Source organism: Jaculus jaculus, chromosome 16 (genome assembly GCF_020740685.1).
Source record: "Jaculus jaculus isolate mJacJac1 chromosome 16, mJacJac1.mat.Y.cur, whole genome shotgun sequence".
NCBI classification, from domain to species: Eukaryota; Metazoa; Chordata; class Mammalia; order Rodentia; family Dipodidae; genus Jaculus; species Jaculus jaculus.
In genome coordinates this window covers 29,746,037-29,765,910 of record NC_059117.1, presented here as the reverse complement: position 1 = coordinate 29,765,910, position 19,874 = coordinate 29,746,037, and the positions used below count along the sequence as shown (strand labels likewise).

General features: G+C 41.1%; 1 protein-coding gene across 1 annotated transcript in view; it reads right to left on the bottom strand.

Annotated features, from left to right (window-relative positions):
• Lrrc72 (leucine rich repeat containing 72) overlaps positions 1–13,777 on the bottom strand; it is a 57,998-nt gene extending 44,221 nt beyond the window's left edge. Inside the window, exons 1-4 of the mRNA XM_045135641.1 lie at positions 13,716–13,777; positions 11,671–11,941; positions 11,455–11,466; positions 5,587–5,660 (exon numbers count right to left, since the gene is read on the bottom strand). Of these exons, the coding sequence (XP_044991576.1) occupies positions 5,587–5,660; positions 11,455–11,466; positions 11,671–11,941; positions 13,716–13,777 (419 nt within the window). The remainder of the gene's footprint in view (positions 1–5,586; positions 5,661–11,454; positions 11,467–11,670; positions 11,942–13,715) is intronic.
• Between the last annotated feature and the right edge of the window lie 6,097 nt (positions 13,778–19,874).

Here is a 19,874-nt window from a genome sequence, read left to right as displayed (position 1 = left end):
TGCTTCCATCTCCCAAGTGCTGGGATTACAGAGGTACAGCACCATGCCAGGTTTATGTAGTGCTGGGGATAAAATTTAGGGCCTTCTGTCTGCTGGACAAGAGCTCTACCACTGACCTGTACCCACAGGTCTACATTTCTTTTCTGGCTTGTTTAAATCTTGAATCTCACCAACATATATGCATTGCATTCAGTTGACATAACCCTAATGTTTTATCTTTTAAAATTTGGATTAGCTACTTTATTCCTTTTTGTTCCATTAACATTTCCATTACGAAGAGTCCAAGATAATTATCTTACAGAATGCCTTTCATTAGTTTGTCTCCATTTCCTAATGATTAAATTCAAGATAGATTACTTCTCAATTATTCAATTATTGCATTACATCAGAAGGTAAACGATGTCAGTTTGTGCCAAGTTCTGCTATTTGGTTAAGGTGGTACCTGGTAGGTCTTGATTGTAAAAGTGAAAATTTTTTTTTTTTTTAAAAAGCATTTATAGAGATGGAGAGATAGCTCACAAGTTAAGGCACTTGCCTGCAATGCTTACCAACCAGAGTTCAATTTCCCAGTACCCGCATAAAGCCAGATGCACAAAATGGTGCATTCATCTTGAGTTTGTTTGCAATATCTGGGGGACTTGGCATGCCCATTCTCTTTCTCTCTCTCTCATTGAAAAAAAAAAAAAACTAAAAAGAATTAAAATTATATTTATTTGCAGGGGGTGTGAGGAGAGAGAGTGAACAGGTACAACTCCATAGGCACATTCCACTTTGTGCATCTGTTTTTATGTGGGTACTGGGGAACCAAACATGGGCCTTTAGACTTTTCAAGCAAGCACCTTAAATGGCTAAGCCAGCTCTCCAAGTCCCAAAGCGCAAATTTGATAAGTGAAAAGTAATTCAGGGTCCAACATGGATTTTACATCGATGCTTTGCTCCCAACCATTACTTATGTGATGGCTTTACCATCAACTGATGATTCCTGCTAGAATCAATGGATTTTAGACTATAAAATGTGTCTAATGTCCTCAATCTTGAATGAATTACTGTAAAGAGTACTTGCTCTGCTCTCTTTTTTCTTGTATTCATTTTGTCCTCCATTCTCTCTGGATTTACAGTTTTCCCCTAATTCTTATTACACACAATAATAAAATTAAAGTGAATTATATATATATATATATATATATATATATATATATATATATAAAGCCATATGTGTATATATATATATATATATATATATACATATATATATATATACACATATGGCTTTTAACAAATAATGTAAAAGTAGTTTATCAAAGAGATTTGGAGTTGGAGAGATTGCTTAGTGGTTAAGACTCTTGCCTGCAAAACCTAAGGACCCAGGTTCGATTTCTCAGTACCCATGTAAGCCAGATGCACATGGTGGTACATGCCTCTGAAGTTCATAGGCTAGAGTGGCTAGAAGCCCTGGCACACCCATTCTCTCTCTCTCTCTTTCTCTAATAAATAAACAAAAATTAAAAAAAATTAAAAATATTTACTTATTTGAGAGAGAGGCAGACAAAGATAGAGAGGAGAGAGAGAGAGAGAGAGAGAGAGAGAGAGAATGGGTGTGCCAGGGCCTCTAGACACTGCAAACAAACTTCAGACTCATGTACCACCTTGTGTATCTGCCTTACAAGGGTACTGGGACATCAAACCTGGGTCCTTAGGCTTCACAGGCAAGTGTCTTAACTGCCAAGCCATCTCTCCAGCCCAAAATAAAACATTTTTAAAAAGTTTTTTAAAAGGAGATTTTATAAAGAGAGTATTTTCAAATAAATGTTTCAAGAAATTAAAAATAATAAAAGAGTTCTCAACTGACTCAAATTGAAGACTTATTTTGAGGGGGGGGGTTCGAGGTAGGGTCTCACTCTAACCCAGGATGACCTGGAATTCACTACGGAGTCTCAGGGTGGCCTTGAACTCATGGCGATCCTCCTACCTCTGCCTCCCGAGTGCTGGGATTAAAGGCGTGCGCCACCGTGCCCTGCAAATTGAAGACTTTTCACACATACACTTTATATATTAGAGTTTCTGAGCATCTCCCTGACAAAACATTTGAAGCTTGTATGGGCAACTTTCAATAGGAAATCCACACACATTCCCTATCACTGTAGATCTGCAATCTTTCTGGAAGGAGTCCTTGGACCACAGTGCACTCTCACTGGGCAATAGCAATAGCAATAGCAATAGCAATAGCAATAGCAATAGCAATAGCAATAGCAATAGCAGTAGCAGTAGCAGGTTACCTTCAACTCTTCCCAAGACAAATAATAAGAATGCTCACTGCATGGGAGCACCAAGAGATCTCAAGCCTAGCTTAGGATTGCCTATGAAATCCAATACATCAATACATCATTTACTGAGTCAAGTTATCTTTACTATTTTATTTATAGTATTTATGGAAGGAATAGAGGAATGAGAGGAAGGGAGGGAGGGAGGAAGAAGAAAAGAGAGAGAGCCTTATAATTCTAGAAGCTGGGAAGGTCAAGGTCAAGGAGCCCACATCTGTACTTCTGGCTATGCCATCACATAATGGAAGGTGTGCGTGCATGTGTGTGTGTGTGAGAGAGAGACAGAGAGAACCACAAGTTCCTCTTTCATAAGGTGCTCACTCTTGAAGTGGTGAATACATTATGGAGATGATCACAATAGCCCATTGTTGCAGTCCGGTTCACATTGCTGGTAGAAATCACCCAACTAAGAGTAGCTTCTGGGAAATAGAGGTTTATTTTGGCTTACAGGCTAGAGGGGAAGCTTCACGATGACAGGGGAAAACGATGGCATGAGCAGAGGGTGGACATCACCCCCTGGCCAACATAAGGTGGACCACAGCAACAGAAGGGTGTGCCAAACACTGGCATGGGGAAACTGGCTATAAAGCCCTTAAGCCCGCCCCCAACAATACACTCCCTCCAGGAGGCATTAATTCCCAAATATCCATCAGCTGGGAACCTAGCATTCAGAACACCTAAGTTTATGGGGGACACCTGAATCAAACCACCACACCCATGACTAAAAGCAGAGCCCTTATCAATTCTGAATGGTCATGCTTCTCACCATGATTTCATTAAGGATTAAGTTTCCATTGCATAAATCTTGGGTGCATACATTTAAACCAGGGTCATTGCTATCAGAAAGCAAACTGGCTACAGAGAATGTCACTTGTTGGACAGGGAGTCCAATCCTTCTGATCACTTCCTCTTCCTCATATGCCTAGATTCTATGTCAGAGACTGAAATTGCTACAATACTCCTTTCATATGAGGGAGGGGTTTTTCCCATTTGTTAGCAGAATTAATACAGAGGTTATAGTGTACTAGAAATTATTATAATAAGAGAATAACGGGTCATTATTCCAAGTGACAATAATAGTATTGACTGTTACAATGATATTGAGTGTTGACTATGTACAAGAGTCCCTTCTAGCTTCTACTGACTCATTTGATGGTCGCAACAATGCTGTGAATAAGATCATATCATTAGTCAAGGGATTAGGATAGAGCTAGATAATGTAAAAGATATTGTCATGGTTGAGATACCTTCCAAAGAGTTGTAAATCAGGGAATTTAGAGGTCCCTAAAACAGCACATACTTAAAATGGTATGGGTTATTGCTATTGCTTTTGTTGGCACCTAAAACTAGACGATAAGTCTCTTTGGATGCAGGACATGAAGACAGCAAGCTGGAAGTGAGGTGGAAGCTTCATTCCTGCTTTCTGTGCACAAGGTTCTATGCAAGATGCTGGGGGAGAAAAGACATCAACACATCGACCCAGCTGTGGACCTTGTCTGCTCCACAACCCATGTGCCAGGCAAGATATGCCTGCTGGTAGAATAGTGGCATGAAGGTCATGCGCATAACCAGCCACTTCCTGGTTGGATTTGAGGGCTGCTACACAGCAAGAGATTCATGTCTGGTGCTATAAACCTGCCCCAGAGCCTGTGACGGGGAATATAGGCCCCAGGTGGTCCTATTTCTGTGGTCATGCTAAAGGCAAGCATGTCGAACTGTCTTCTCACTATCTCTATTTGTTCCCATCTATGAGAACCATTTGCGGCCTCAAAGAAGTTTCTTTCTGCAATGGGCACAGGTCAGTGCAGAGATGCATAACTGGCAAAACTTGCAGAGAATAAGTGACTATTGTGTGTTCGACCCTAAACAGGACATTCAAACTACCCCTCCAAGGCATAGGGAGCCTCATGGATGAGGGTTAGGAAAGAAAGTAAGAGCAGTGGGGTTGGGAGGAAGGCAATGTAAAGCTTTCTTTTGGGTACAACATGGTTGTTGCACTCATGAACTTACAGCACCTGTGGTTTCCTGCACAAGACTGAGCCTGTCAGTCTTTCCTCATGGATGTCCCCCATGCATGGGGTTATCAGCCCCCACTCCCCCTAGCATAGCTAATGGCAGCTAGCAGTTGTTGGGGAAGGGTGGAGTCACGGTGTTCAGTAGTGGAGCCACTGAAGTTGCCCATTCATCAGTAAATAACCTCCCACACAGGACTAAGCAGCTACTCTGAGGTAAGTCATGGGTTAAAAAAAAAAAAAAGCCATGAAAGTAAGATGGGGATTAGTGAGGAAGAAGAGTTTTAGTGACAGAAGGAAGAGAAAAAGGGAGAGCAATTTGGGGGAATAAGATCAAAATATATTATGTACAAGTATGAAAGTGTCAGAAATAAAAAAAGACATTTAGGGCCTGGAGAGGTGGCTTAGCAGTTAAGTAAAGCCTAAGGACCCCAGTTCGAGGTTCCGTTTCCCAGGGCCCACGTTAGCCAGGTGCACAAGAGGGTGCACACATCTGGAGTTCGTTTGCAGTGGCTGGTGGCCCTGGCATGCCCATTGTCTCTCTCTGTCTGTTGCTCTCAAATAAATAAATAAAAATAAACAAAAATTTTAAAAAGACTTTTAGTTATATTTGAATTTCAGAGGAAAAAAATCTAATGTTCCAAATAATATCATGGAAAGAATGACAATAAAAAATACATTCACTGTTTCTTTAAGATATAGATATTGCTGAATGTTCTGTGTTTATTTGCTAAATGTGGCCATCCTGGCAAGGAGATTACATAACATCCTATGATCACCCAGCCAGAGGAGGCAGAGGTGGTATTCCAAGTCAGCCAGGCTCAGTCCTTTTTTCAAAAACAAAACAAAACAAAACATAATTTTATTTATATATTTGCAAGGATAGAGAAAGAGGGAAAAAGAGAGAAGTGGCATGCCAGGGCCTTTTTTTTGTTTTTTGTCGTTGCAAACAAACTTCAGACACATGCACCACTTTGTGCATCTGGCTTTACGTGGGTACTGGGGAATGGAACCCAGGCCAGCAGACTTTACAAACAAAATAACTGCTGAGCCATGTCTCCAATCCCGTAATCTTTGTTTTTATCCATTTCAATCTCTTGCTTCTCAGCAGAAGCAGTGAACCACACAAGTGGTGATGTAATTAGATTTTGGTTTCCTACCTAGTCTTGAGGTCAGGGAAATGGAAAAGAACATTGGAGTCTATAAAAGATTATAACATGATAACTCTTATTTCGCCCTCAAGGTGCACTTACTTTTTAGAAAGGAACAGCTCAAAGACGTCAGCATCCCTCTTGCAGCCACATATCTTTAGCTGATCTTCAACTGCCTGATAACATATAATTAATCTGTCAAACCACATTCCAATGAGCAAAAATACTGAGACATTTGCAGTCAATAACAATATGTCGGCAAGAAGATCAAAAGAAAGGTGAATACGGAGACAATCAGTCTAAATTGATAAATTCCAACACTACAATTATGTATTATTTACCCATCTTTGTGGTTGAATTTCATTATTCTTAATCACAGGCAGAGATGTGTAAATAATTTTTAACCAGAGAAGAAAAAATATATGTGTACATATACACCAAAGCTAGGTTGTTGGTTCATTACAAGACAGAGTACCTTGGTCTTTTAATAATTATTTCTTCATGTTTCTTTATGTATAAAGAGTTAATATTTGGCATTTATAGAAGACACCTAGCGTCAGATTAGGGGTGGGGGTAGCAGGATAGAATGAATGTTTTCATAACAGTTTTTCTGTCGTTTACTACATCATATTTGAAACTAGTAAATTCTCAACAAGTCTCAAACAACTGAATAAATGTCATTTTTTCCCAGTAAAACAGTGTATTTCCCATTTATTCTCATAGGTTTTGTTTATAAAATACAAGTCTAGCATTATCTATTGAAGTGTGTTGCTTTTCTTTGGTAATTACCAAGAAGCATTTTTAGGTGATCTGACTTAAAACGATATGGGAAACTCAAGCCTGTCTATAATTTGCCACGAAAGGGCAGAGCTAACAAGACAACAACCAGAACGAAAGGTCTAACTGCTGTGTTTCTGGAGTCCACAAACATTGTAATTATCAGAATCAAAACATAGGCCAAATTTCTGTGGGGATTTGTTGTGGGTGGTAAGACTGTAATGTCAGAAAATGACTTATAAGGTTTTTGAGAACGAACTCACTCTTCAGTAGTGGACAGCAGAAGACTGGAATTTAGTGGGCTGAACAAATATATACAGTAGAGAGAAAGGTAAATACACTAGTAATGGGGGGCTGTTGCCAAGTTGCAGTTTCAAGCTTCTTTGATTTCTTGTCAGGCAGCTGACGCTAGGGGCTTGGAGAATTTACAGCCCCCCCCACCTCCTGCTTCCATCTTCCCATCAGTGTACTTTATTACCTTGCTATCTAAGCTAATTGTTGGGAACGCTCATTTAGCCAGGTTTAGGTAATCTCATTTTGGGTACTTCAATGTAAATGCTCAGCCTCTACCAGGCACAGCTGATCACAGCTTTGCAGAGCATTTGGGTGGTTGGGATGATTCAAAGTCGAATTAAATTTTTTTATATGCTAAAATTACATTTATAGTTTTAGCTTCATACACTCATTCCTCAGAAACACACAGGAAAGCATGCACAGAAAGATGCATATAGATCATTGTTCATTTCAGCATGCCTTACCTGTGGGGATATGAAATTTCTTGCTAATGAAAGGAACATAGGTTACATGCTAAAATTAATGTATATATTACAGATTAAGATGGGATCTCACAACAGATTAGCTATGCAGTAGTTAAACAATATAGAGAGATGGTATGCTTGTTAATTTCATGTGTTAACTGGACCAGAATAAGAGATGCCCTGATAGCTGATCAGACATTATTTCTGGGTCTGTTGGTAAATGTGTTTCCAGAAGAGACTGACATTTGAGCTATCAGACTGAACAAAGAAGTTGATCCTCAAGTGGGTGGACGCCACCCAATCCAGTGAGAGCAGTAAACAGAAAAGCAGAGACAGGACCAGTGCAGTTCTCTACTGGAGCTGGAACGGCTATCTTTAACTTCCTTCAGACAGCAGCACTCCTTCCCAGCCATCAGGCCGTGTGCGTAGACTGGAACTCCAGCGCTGGCTTTCTTGGGTCTCCAGTGTGCAGACAACAGGTTTTGAAACATCCAGTCCTTCACAACCTGGTGAGCAGTCCCTCATAATAAATCACTTTCTCAATACTTGTCTATCTCATTGTTCTGCTTTTCTTGAAAACCATAATACAGATGGATAGCTAGACATATAATGATTAAAAATATAAATGCAAAAGTGATTATTAGTATAACTAGTGTAAGATTTATTTTAAAATAACACTTATAGGGCTGGAGACATTGCTCAGTGGTTAAGGCACTTGCCTGGAAAGCCTAACGATCTGGGTTTGATTCCCCAGTACTGACAGAAAGCCAGATGCACATAGTGGCTTATGCATCTGGAGTCCATTTGCTGTGCCTGGAGGCCCTGGTATGCCCATTCTTTGTGTCCCTCTTCTCTCTTTCTGCTTGAAAATAAATAAATAATTAATTTTTTTTGTTTATTTTTATTTATTTATTTGCGAGCGACAGACAGAGAGAAAAAGAGAGAGAGAGAGAGAGGGAGGGAGGGAGGGAGAGAATGGGCAGGCCAGGGCCTCCAGCCACTGCAAACGAACTCCAGCTGCATGTGGCCCCTTGTGCATCTGGCTAACGTGGGTCCTGGGGAATCAAGCCTAGAACCCATGTCCTTAGGCTTCACAGGCAAGTGCTTAACTGCTAAGCCATCTCTCCAGCCCAATAAAAATATTTTTAAAAAATAGCATTTATGTAGTATAAAATGTATACACTTAACATTGAGTGTACCAAAGTTAAGGAATTTTGAAATATTTGAATATTTTCTACTAAACATATATTAAAAAATTTTGGTAATCAGAAATCAATGCCCATTTTCAAAATGTTAGCAACAAAATAAATTTGTGAAGACTTTAAAAATGTTAGAGATGAAAGGGGCAATCAAAAGCATCAGCATAAGATGTCCACCACTGGGCTGGAGAGATGGCTTAGCGGTTGAGCGCTTGCCTGTGAAGCCCAAGGACCCCGGTTCGAGGCTCGGTTCCCCACATCCCACGTTAGCCAGATGCACAAGGAGGCGCACGCGTCTGGAGTTCGTTTGCAGAGGCTGGAAGCCCTGGTGCACCCATTCTCTCTCTCTCCCTCTATCTGTCTTTCTCTCTGTGTCTGTCGCTCTCAAATAAATAAATAAAAAATTTTTTAAAAAAAGAAAAAAGATGTCTACCATTGGCATAACTACTTTTTTTTTTTTTTTTTTTTTTACCATGGTGGACTTTTTTATTCAACCCAAAATTTGGACCACCCGGTAGAACATAAGATCATCAGAGTGTCGGGAAAACAGAAGCATGCTGTGAAGTACCAGGTTTCCGTGAATCATGACGGGACAGTCCCAGCCTCCAGTCCGTCTGTCCGTCCATCCAGAGCCTCATTGATGATACGTCACTTCCTCTAAAGAACACAAGCCTGCTTTCCCTGGCAAGTTTTGTACTGTGGTAAAATGCACATAATTATACCATGTGCCATTTCTTCATTTTTCGCCTTACAGTTCTGTGGTATCTACACAAACCCCAATCGCATTGCCACGGCACCGGCACCACCATTTCCAGGACTTGTCACCTAACGATGAAACTCTGCTCTTGAAACTCTCCTCAATCACCGCTCCCTCCATTTCTTGGAAAGTTCCATTCTATTGCCTCCTTCTGTGAGTTTGGCTTCTCTAGATATGCCATGTAAGAATTTTCCTTGTGTGCATGGCTTATTTCACTCAGCATGGTGACTTCAAGATTTATGTGGTAGCATGTGTTAGGAATGCTTTCTTTCTTTCTTTTTTTTTTTTAAAAAAGCTAAACAATAGTCTACTGCATCTATATATTTACCCACCCATCAGTCAGTGGTCGGTTGGATTGAATCACTTTTTGCCTGATGCCAATATCATTACTATAAAAGTGGCTGTATAGACATTGGTATATGTCCAGACCTTCACTTCAGTGACGATATGGAAGTGGAACTGCTGGATTCTACAGCAACCCTGCTTAATTTTTTGAGGAAATTGCATACTGTTTTCTCTGGAGGCTATATACAACATTCTTTAAGATGAACACGTTTAAAATAATAGGTCCAATACGTTCTCCCAGTCGAATTATTGAACCATAAACTACTGAGTGATTAGTTCAAGCTGTGTAATTTAGTCTGTGACTGGCTGGCAAAGATAGCAACGAATTAGGCAAGATGCCTGATATCTATGAGCAAATCTTTGGGTAGGAGAGAGTAAGGGACAATAATGCTATAAAAGAAGGTGGCCAATGTTCAGGGCTGTAAGAAAAGGGAAACGTGTTCTGGCAAAGACAGTGGAAGAAGAAATTCCTGTTTGTCCTGGCGCTATGAGAATTCAGGGCAGGGCTAACAGGCAGAGCCTTAAAGAGAGAGGAGAAAAGCAAGAGGAGATTGGTGGAAGAGAGGAGTAAGGACACAGAAGATAAACAGCGTGAGGCACGTGGTACTCTACTTAGGCTGCATGGAAAGGCATGTGGAAGGCAATTGTGAGAGAAATCAGTTCAAAAAGATGCTTTGGGGCTGTAGTGATGGCTTAGCAGTTAAGGTGCTTGCCTGAAAAGCCTAAGGACCCAGGTTTGATTCTCCAGTACCCATGTAAGACACATGCACAAGGTGGCACATGTGTCTGGAGTTTGTTTGCAGTGGCCAGAGGTTCTGGTATGCCCATTCTCTTCCTCTTCCTCTCTCTCTCTCTTTCTCTCTCTACCTCTTTCTCTCTCAACTAAATAATTTTTTTTTTAAAGAAAGGTGTTTTGGAGTCATGTTATGCACTAACTTTGAAATTTAGGTTTGGAAATATGCTTTTAATCAGTGCCCAAATAAAATTTTTACAAGCTTTGGGAACTATCACTGAAAACCACACATTTAATATAAACTGTAACTTAAAATTAATGTAATATTATATGATCTACACACATATATACATACAAATAATAATTAACCACATGGTAAAATCCATGTAGGAAAGTTCACTGAAGACCTTGTGTTTCTCATGACAGCCACATCAATGCTTTAAAACTAATTCTTCATGTGAAGTCCTTTCAAAAGTATGTCTCCTCCTTCTCTTGTGGGGGCCTTGCCTTGGTGTCATTGTAAAAGGATGGTTTTAATTAACTATTAAGTAATTTGGCTTTGGACTCCACTGGAGGATAACAGGAGTATATGACAGTCTTTAAACTGGAGAATGGCTTCAGAGATGCTTCTAGGCACAAGGTGTACGCCAGAACTGCAAACAGGAAACAAGGCACCCTCTGCCAAACCAAGGAGAGCTAGCTAAGGAAACTGCCTCAGGGTGATGGGAAATGGGAATGAGCAGTGGATAAACAGGACATGGACTGGGTAGAGAGAAGTGAGAGAAACTGGTGGCCTGGAGAGATGGCTTAGTGGTAAAGGTGCTTGCCTACAAAGACAACAGATCTAGGTTTGATTCCCCAGGACCTACCTAAGACAGATGCACAAGGTGGTGCATGCTTCTGGAGTTCGTTTGCAGTGGCTGTCAGCCCTAGCATGCCCATTTCTCTGTCTGTCGGTCTGTCTGTCTATCTGCTTCTTTCTCTGTGTCTCAAATAAATAAAAATAAATTAAAAATAAATAAATAAATGATAGAAACTGATCAGCAGCTGGAGGCAGAGGAAAGAGTCACAGGGGATGAGGACGACAATGCGTTTATGTGATGAGAAAGGTGACCAGAAAGGAAGGTGAAATTACTTGAGACAAGCTGAGATTTTTTTGGTCCTGGTGGAACACAGAGGTGAAGGCGTCCACCAGAAAACTGCCAAGGAGAATGAATATGGATCTCACCCGAGAGTTCGGGATGGGTCTGCAGACCTGGAGAACTCTGTCAGCCCGAAGGAGGGAGGGGACCCATGCAAGGTCACGGTGAGCTTGTTGCTCAGTTGTCTGCTGCCTTGCCAGAGGGAGGGGACAGAGAATTGAGTGAGAGCCCTTATTTCTGCTGAAGGAGACCTCCTTACCTTGCGACTGCTCTTTAGGTACGTTTCCAGCGATCTATGCTTGCTGGAGAGGTCGGTGTGCCGCAAGGGCTTCGGGTTCCTGGCCATCAGGGAAATGAGGGTGGCCAAAGGCTCCGCAAATCCACTTAGCTTAGCCAGCTCATTGTTCCGTGACAGCGTTCCGTTATTCCCGTCGACTAAAAGCCAATCCGGACGAGCGAGGATTTGATGCCAAACCCTGACATTTGTGACGTTTGCGTGCCTGAGCCTATAACATTGTCTGCGTCTGCACAGGGTGACCCTGGGCTGTGGGATGCCAGAAGGATTCGACTGTGGCAGCTGGACCAGGGACCCCCACCCACTCCCCTCCCCCCCGCCCCGTGGAGGGCCGAACACCAGGCACCCAGCTAGCAGTCCACGGAGGAGGCGTAGGAGCAGCAGAAAGTTCAGGTTTCTAGAAAGTAGGTCTGTCTTTGAAGCTTGTAGAATGTAGCCGTGAAGCAGTTTCCTGCCAGGTCACCCGTGCAGCTTGAGCCAAATGGCAACAATTAATTAATTAATAAAAATAAAATAAAAATTTTAAACGAAAGTTCCTGTCTTTATATAAAATTTGATGGTTTGTTCATTGTGTTTTTTTTCAAGAATTTTTATTAAAAATTTATCATGAGGGCTGGAGAGATGGCTTAGCGGTTAAGCGCTTGCCTGTGAAGCCTAAGGACCCCGGTTCAAGGCTCGGTTCCCCAGGTCCCACGTTAGCGAGATGCACAAGGGGGCGCACGCGTCTGGAGTTCGTTTGCAGTGGCTGGAAGCCCTGGCGCGCCCATTCTCTCTCTCTCCCTCCATCTGTCTTTCTCTCTATGTCTGTCACTCTCAAATAAATAAATAAATAATGAACAAAAAAAAATTAAAAAAATTTTTTTTATCATGAATGGTCTGGAGAGGTGGCTTAGCGGTTAAGGCACTTGCCTGCGAAGCCCAAGCAACCAGGGTTGATTTCTCTGAACCCAGGCAAGCCACATGCACATGGTGGGTCATGTGTGTGGAATTTGTTTGCAGTAGCTGAAGAGCCTGGCATTCTTACTCTCCCCCCAGTCTCTAACAAATAAATAAAAAAATTATATATATATCATTATATCTTAATTTATATATATCTAATTAAGATATTTATTTTAATGCTGAGGTTTTGGTGCCCCTTGCAATTTGTATTGAAGCCAATGGCTCTCTTGCCTCATTGTAGAGCCAGAGCCAGGGTGAATATGGGCTGGCAGTCCTGAGTCTCTCCAAGATTCCAATGCATAGAAATGCATAGAAAAATGGAACTTCGTAACTGATTCTTTTTTTTTTTTTTTGGTCAAGGGCAAATACACAATCTTTCATCCACAGAAAACATGGATTGAAAGGCTGGAGAGATGGCTCAGCAGTTAAGTACACTTCCTGTCCAACACAAGGGCCTGAGGGGGCCTGAGGTTGCCTGAGTTCAAATCTTCAGAACCCACATAAAACAGCTGGGCAGGACCATGCAGGTTTGTAGCCCCAGTCCTGCAGGGGAACTGAGACCTGAGTATTTTTAAAACCCTACGAAGCCCAGAATTTAAAAAGACAGAGGGTTAGAGAGATGGCTCAGCAGTTAAAGTACTTTACTGAAAAGCCAAAGAGCCCAGGTTTGATTCCCTAGGACCCACGTAAGCCAGATGCACAAGGTGGATGGCACATGTGTTTGGAGTTTGTTTGCAGTGGCTAGAGTCTCTGGCATGCCCATTCTCTCTCTCCTCCTTCTTCTCTTTCTTTCTCTCTCTCTCTCAAATAAATAAGTTACTAAAAAAATTAAAAAAGGAAGAATGCTTTTTAAAAAAGACATAAAAACAGAGATAGAGAGACAGAAACAGAGACAGAGGTTCTGGCTCAAAGCAAGAACAGTTGGAAGAGTGATTGAACTGTTTACTCAATGTTCCACTTTGGCCTCAGCAGGCAAGTGTATGGGGTTCTACCAGGCCAGGCATACACGGCACACACCACATTATTCACATGGACACACACAAGCAAAACTGAAAAAAAAAAAAAAGGAAACATCAATTGAACAATTATTTGGCAAGTTTAACATTGAAATTAATTATCAGTTTTATATTTGTATATAATTTTGATTACAATTCTTTCCCATTACTTCTCTTGTCCCCTCTCCCCCACCCCCACTCAACTTCTTCTTTCCACCTAGACCCTCTTCTGTTTTGACATCTTAACCCCCTCCTCCACTATCCATGACTGAATGATGTTGGGTCCCATACTCTACAATATTCTGCAGGTCTCGTGCTGGTAAGCACAGTCCCTGTGCGTTCATGAATGCCATGGCTACGTCACGTCTGGAAGACAGCTTTCCACAGCACTTCTCCCATCCTCTGGCGCTTACATTCTTTCTGCTCCCTCTCTACCATTTCCCTGACTCTTGAATGATGTGACCCTGAATCCACAGCACAAACTATCCTGTAACCTCATTAATGAATTGGGTTCCCTCTCTCTTTTTTTTAAAAAAACTATTTATTGACAACTTCCATAAATATAGACAATATACCATGATAATAATCCCTTCTTATCACCTTTCCCTTTCCTTTCCCAACCCCTTCTCCACTAAATCCCTTCTTTCCAACCAGTCTCTATCCCACCTTGATACCATGATATTTTCCCTCATATTATGCAGATCTTGGGTCTGTAGTGTCAGCCACTGTGAGGCCATGAATATCAAGATCACTTTGTGTGTAGATGATAGCTTGTAAGCAGTCCTCCCCTTCTTTTGGCTCTTACATTATTTCTGACTCCTTTTTCTGCAATGGACCCTGAGCTTTGAAGGGTGTGATAGAGCTGTCTCACTGCTGAATGCCTCCACTGTCACTTCTTCTCAACAGTATGGTGAGTTTGCATTACCCCAGCGGTCAACACCACCTGAAAAGAGAAGGTTCTCTAACAAAAAGTAAGAAGCATATACATGGGCATAAGCACTAGTGTTTAGGGGGAAATTTGGGGGCAAATATATGTATTTAGCCAGATAACAGTAGTTATTACTTCCCTAGGAGTTATGACCTTTGGCAAGGTTTTCAGTACCAGGCATGTATTCCCTCCGGTGGATTGGGCCTTCAGTCACATCATACAGCAGTTGGTTTCCCACATAACAGAATGCCATTATTGCACCACTTAGCCTGGCTGGACAGCCATTAGGTTTACAGGGCCTGTTGTTTAACACCTTTGGTGACTTTTCTGTCTCTTAAAAGACGACATGCAGCGTAGCTCTTTCTAGCATTCTGACGACAAGTCAACAGGGAGAAGGTTTCCAGCTCAGCTCCAGCTTGATTTCTCAGTGACCTGTAGCCCAAGCATGTGGTGTCTTCAGCAATACGGTTTTACCATCTAGTTCTAGTGGACAACCAAGATCCTTATCAATGTTGGCCCTCTCTCTTGAGTCACTTTGGAGGCAGGATTCTGTTTGTGACATCTCCTCTTATATCAAGGCTTAACATACTGCAGTCAGTTCATGATTGAACTGAATTTGAGCCTGAAATTGAGGAATCAGATATAGTTTCTTTTTTTAATTTATTTATTTATTTGAGAGCGACAGAGAGAGAAAGAGGCAGAGAGAGAATGGGCGCGCCAGGGCTTCCAGCCTCTGCAAACGAACTCCAGACACGTGCGCCCCCTTGTGCATCTGGCTAACGTGGGACCTGGGGAACCGAGCCTCGAACCGGGGTCCTTAGGCTTCACAGGCAAGCGCTTAACTGCTAAGCCATCTCTCCAGCCCTAGTTTCTTTTTTTTAAATGGGTTAGGCTACTTGTATTTTAAAAATAGTATTGGAATAATGCATCAAAAATCATGGTACAGAAATAAAGAACACAATAGTTGAGGAACTCTACAAAGATTTGGAGTTGGGTTGAAGGTAGGTAATCTTTCACGTTGTCATGGAAGGAATGATAATCTGAGAACTTTGTAGTTTCTTCTGTTATTTTCCCCAAAATAAAAGTGAACAACAATGGCCTATTGTGAAATGTATGAAATAATTGGTTGGCCTCTTGTCTTACATTTGTTTTTGAGGCAAGGTATGACTCTAACCCATGTTGACCTGGAACTCACTCTGTAGTCTGAGGCTGGCTTCAAACTCACGGTGATCCCTCTATTTCTGCCTCCTGTGTGCTAGGATTAGAGGTGTGCATCACCATGCCTTGCTTTTGTTTTCCACTTTTTTTATGAGAGAGAGAATTGGCATGCTAGGGCCTCCAGCCCTGCAATTGAGTTCCAGACATGTGCACCACGTTGTGCGCATGTACGACCTTGTGTGCTTGCATCATCTTGTGCGTCTGGCTTATGTGGGACTTGGAGAGTCGAATATGAGTACTTACGCTTCACAAGCAAGCACCTTAACCTCTAAGCCATCCCTCCAGCCCTTGTTTTCCACTAAAAATTATTTTTATTTATTTATAAGGGGGAGATCATGCCTCTAATCACTGCAAAGGAATTCAAGCTGCATGTGTTACTTTGTGAATTCAGCTTTATGTGGTACTGAGGAATTGATTCCCAGTCATTAGTCTTTGTAGGTAAATGCTTTAACCACTTAGCCATCTCTCCAGCCTTGTCTTCTAGTTTTATGTCAATATATATTATAGTATTTCAGATGCTACTTATTAATATGATACATGGAAAAATGGAGATGTATACCACTTGTTCAATCTTGTACATTGAACAAATTTAATGTTTTAGAACTTTGTCCAAAATAGATTTACCAACATCTTACAAAAGTAAATTATTAACCAGGTAATTTCTATATTACCTTTTATTTATTTATATTTTTAAAAATCTTTTTTGTTTATTTTTATTTATTTGAGAGAGATAGAGAGAGAGAGAGGGAGGGAGAGAGAGAGAGAGAGAGAGAGAGAGAGAGAGAGAGAGAGAGAGAGAATAGGTGTGCCAGGGCTTCTAGCCACTGCAAATGAACTCCAGATGCATGCACCCCCTTGTGCATCTGGCTAATGTGGGTCCTGGGGAGTCGAGCCTTGAACCAAGGTCCTTAGGCTTCACAAGCAAGCACTTAACCACTAAGCCATCTCTCCAGCCCTCCATATTACATTTTAAAAGAAGCTCATCCTTTATTCTTTTTTTCTCAATTTTTATTAACATTTTCCATTATAAAAAATATCCCATGGTAATACCCTCCCCCCCAATTTTCCCTTTTGAACATCCTTTATTCTTAAATCTTTTTACCTTTTACTGAATAAGATGATAATAAACCTTATAGCAGCAACTTATTTATTGTCATTTCTCTTTGAGAAAATTCAATGACCATGGAAACTAAAATCATGCAAATTTAACTATGGAATATCAGAGATGGAGGACAATGAAGGCATGTTTTAGATAAAACTCATTTTCAGACATCCTCATATTGGTGGAATAGGTTTTTTTTTTTTTTTTTTCCTTTTTCACCAAGAAGTCTCCTTAGCAGAATAAACAGAGAGCTTTTATCTCTATGGGATGGGAATATGGCCTAAGGAACCCAGCTTGAAATCTTAAAAATTCATGTAAAATGTGTATTCGTCTTTATAATCAATCTTGTTTTAATATAAAAATAAAGTGGCTCCCCAAACTCTCCTCAACTCTTTGAGTAATATTTACACTGAAGCAAGACACCCTGTGTTTATCCCGTGGCTTCACCTCCCTGGCACGCTGCCATTGCCTGCAGGGTTGTGCATACCCTAGTTTGAAAGCACTCTCATGTCATGTATGTGGGTTTGGATAAGAAGAAAGAGCCCTGTGCACCAAGTCAGGGCATGTGGGGTTTAGCCTCAGCTCTGGCGTTAACTAGTTGTTGGCCAATTTCAAGTCATTTAATGTCACTGGTCTCAATTTTATTCAACAGTAAAATGAAGAAGTTCGAAGTCCAGTTAAATGTTTTATTGTTTAATCACACTATCTTATACAGATTGTATGTATTAAGTAAGAGAATTTTGAGGAGATATTAACCTTGAAAAAACATTGCATGTTTCAAAAATATCTTTGCAGTAAAAAGTGTGTGAGGAAAAAACTATGCATGTGAAGACTATTATTAAACCTATATGACTTTAAAATTGTTTAATTTTGTTTTGAATAATGTTAAGACCAGTTTAGATGCTATTTTTTTTTATTAGTTTTGTACTCAGTGAATAAAGTCAAATTGGTACCATTATTAGCCTCCTTCCTGTCCTCCCCCCTCCACAGAGACCCTCCCTGTTGGGGTATATGCATTGTGCATTGCGGAATAAGATATCAGTTATGGGTAGGAGGAAATGTCTTTGTGTATCATGACCCAATATGTGGCTCTGGCATTCTTTCCACCCCCTCTTCTGCAAAGTTCCCTGAGCCATGTTGGGTTCATTTTAGGTCTGCTTCAGTGATGAGGTTTGGGAGCCTCTGAGTCTCTGGATCTCTGGTTTGGTAGTGGTTGATTGTTCTCTGTGTCTATCTCCTTCACCCTTGTGCTGATACTAGGTTCACAAGGAAAACAGCCCTCTTACTTGTTTCCCCAATTATTCTTAGTTTCAGCTGGGGCCCTTTTGAGGTATGATGGGGTGGTTCTCTCCTTAGGATCTGTGTGTATCTGAAAAACAGAAGAAGATTCTCTGACAGAAAATAAAGTTAGCACAAGATAAATGGGATAACCATTATTTTTTTAGAGAGAATTTAATAGGTGTAGGCCCTTTTCTAGCCCATGATAGGTGGAAGCTTGTTAATGGAAAGCAGGCTCATTTTTGGATATGGTTCTAACTTGTTTCCCAGCTCCAGCTATGGGTTCTGTTCCATTGAGCAGATCAGTTAGCCAAACCAAGAGCACTTGGTTTCCTACCCTGGCTGTGTGCCACTATTGCACTAGTGTGTGCATCACGTCAAGTTGTTTGCTGCTAAGTAGGTTAGACCAGGAGTTGCTTGGACAGATATTGGTCATTTTCCCCCAGTTGCTCATGTAGCACCTTCTATCACTAGATGCTCTGACTGTCTGGGGACTGACTCTCTTCCAGCTTCCAGCCATGTCACTCCATGTTACATGCCAACAGCATATGGTGTCTTCAGCAGTTGAGTCTTACCACTGACCTTTGGTGGGTCATCAAGTACTCTGACAGAAATCTGACTTCTTTTGGGATACTTTGCAGGTCTCTCTGATCAAGAGCTCATTGTGGATGATAGCCACCTGCTGGTACTGGGATTTACAGGTCAGCACCCAAGAAGAGAGGAAAGAAATAGATAAGTATTATAAAAGAGATACAGAAATGAAAGAGAAGAGAATGAGAGAGAGAGAGAGAGAGAGAGAGAGAGAGAGAGGGAGAGAGAGAGAGAGAGAGAGAGAGGGAGAGAGGGAGAGAGGGAGAGAGGGAGAGAGGGAGAGAAACAGAAACAGGAGAAGATTAAGGTCAGTCTTCATTGTACACTCTCCAGGGCCTTGTGACTCAGGCATTCCCTCTAAGGGCCTGGTGAAGGTTCAAGCATTTGGTCTGTCTTTTAGGATGTAGAATTTTATGGTAACATTGCCATTTGGGTCCACATTTGTGTCCCCCACCCCCTTCCTTACCCTCCCCTCCCTTCCCACTCACCCTATTGTCCAGTCCTTGAGATGCTTGCTAGATATGTTGGTATCTTGGGTAGATTCAGGTTAGGAGCTGTAGATGAGTGAGACTATGTGGCGATTATCTTTCTGTGATTGGGTGAGTTCACTGAGAATGATCTGTTCCAGGTTTGACCATTTTTCTTCAAATTTCATTGTGTTGTTTTCCCTTGCTGCTGTGTAGAATTCTATCATGTAGATATACCACATCTTAGTTATTAATTCATCTAATGATGGACATCTGAGTTGATTCCAGCTCTTAGCTATTACAAATTGAGCAGCTATAAACATGATTGAGCACATCTCTCTAAGTTGAGGTGTGGAGCTTTTAGGGTACATGCCCAGTAAGGGAATAACTGGGTCTGTTGGTAACTTTATAGTCAGCTTTTTTAAGAGTCCCCATAAGCAATATGCAATATTGATGTTAATTTTTAAAGCAAGTTAAAAATATTTATTAGGTGGCTGGATAGATGGCTTAGAGGTTAAGGTGCTTGCCTACAAAGCCTAAGGACCCATGTTTGACTCTCCAGATCCTTTGGACTAGAGAGATGGCCTAGCAGTTAAGGCAATTCTCCAAAATCTCACATAAGCCAGATGCACAAGGTGATGCAAGCACAAGGTGGTGTATACATCTGGAGTTCAATTGTGGTGGCTAGAGTCCCTGTCATGCCAATTCTCTCTCTCTTACTTGTTTGTTTTCTCTCTCTCATAAAAATATATTTAAAAGTTTATTAGGTAAAAGTGATCATTACCATCAATTTCAGCTGTTCAGAGTAAGAGTAGAAGGAACAACACAAGAGCTTCAATTAATGTGTATTTCATATCTATGTATAA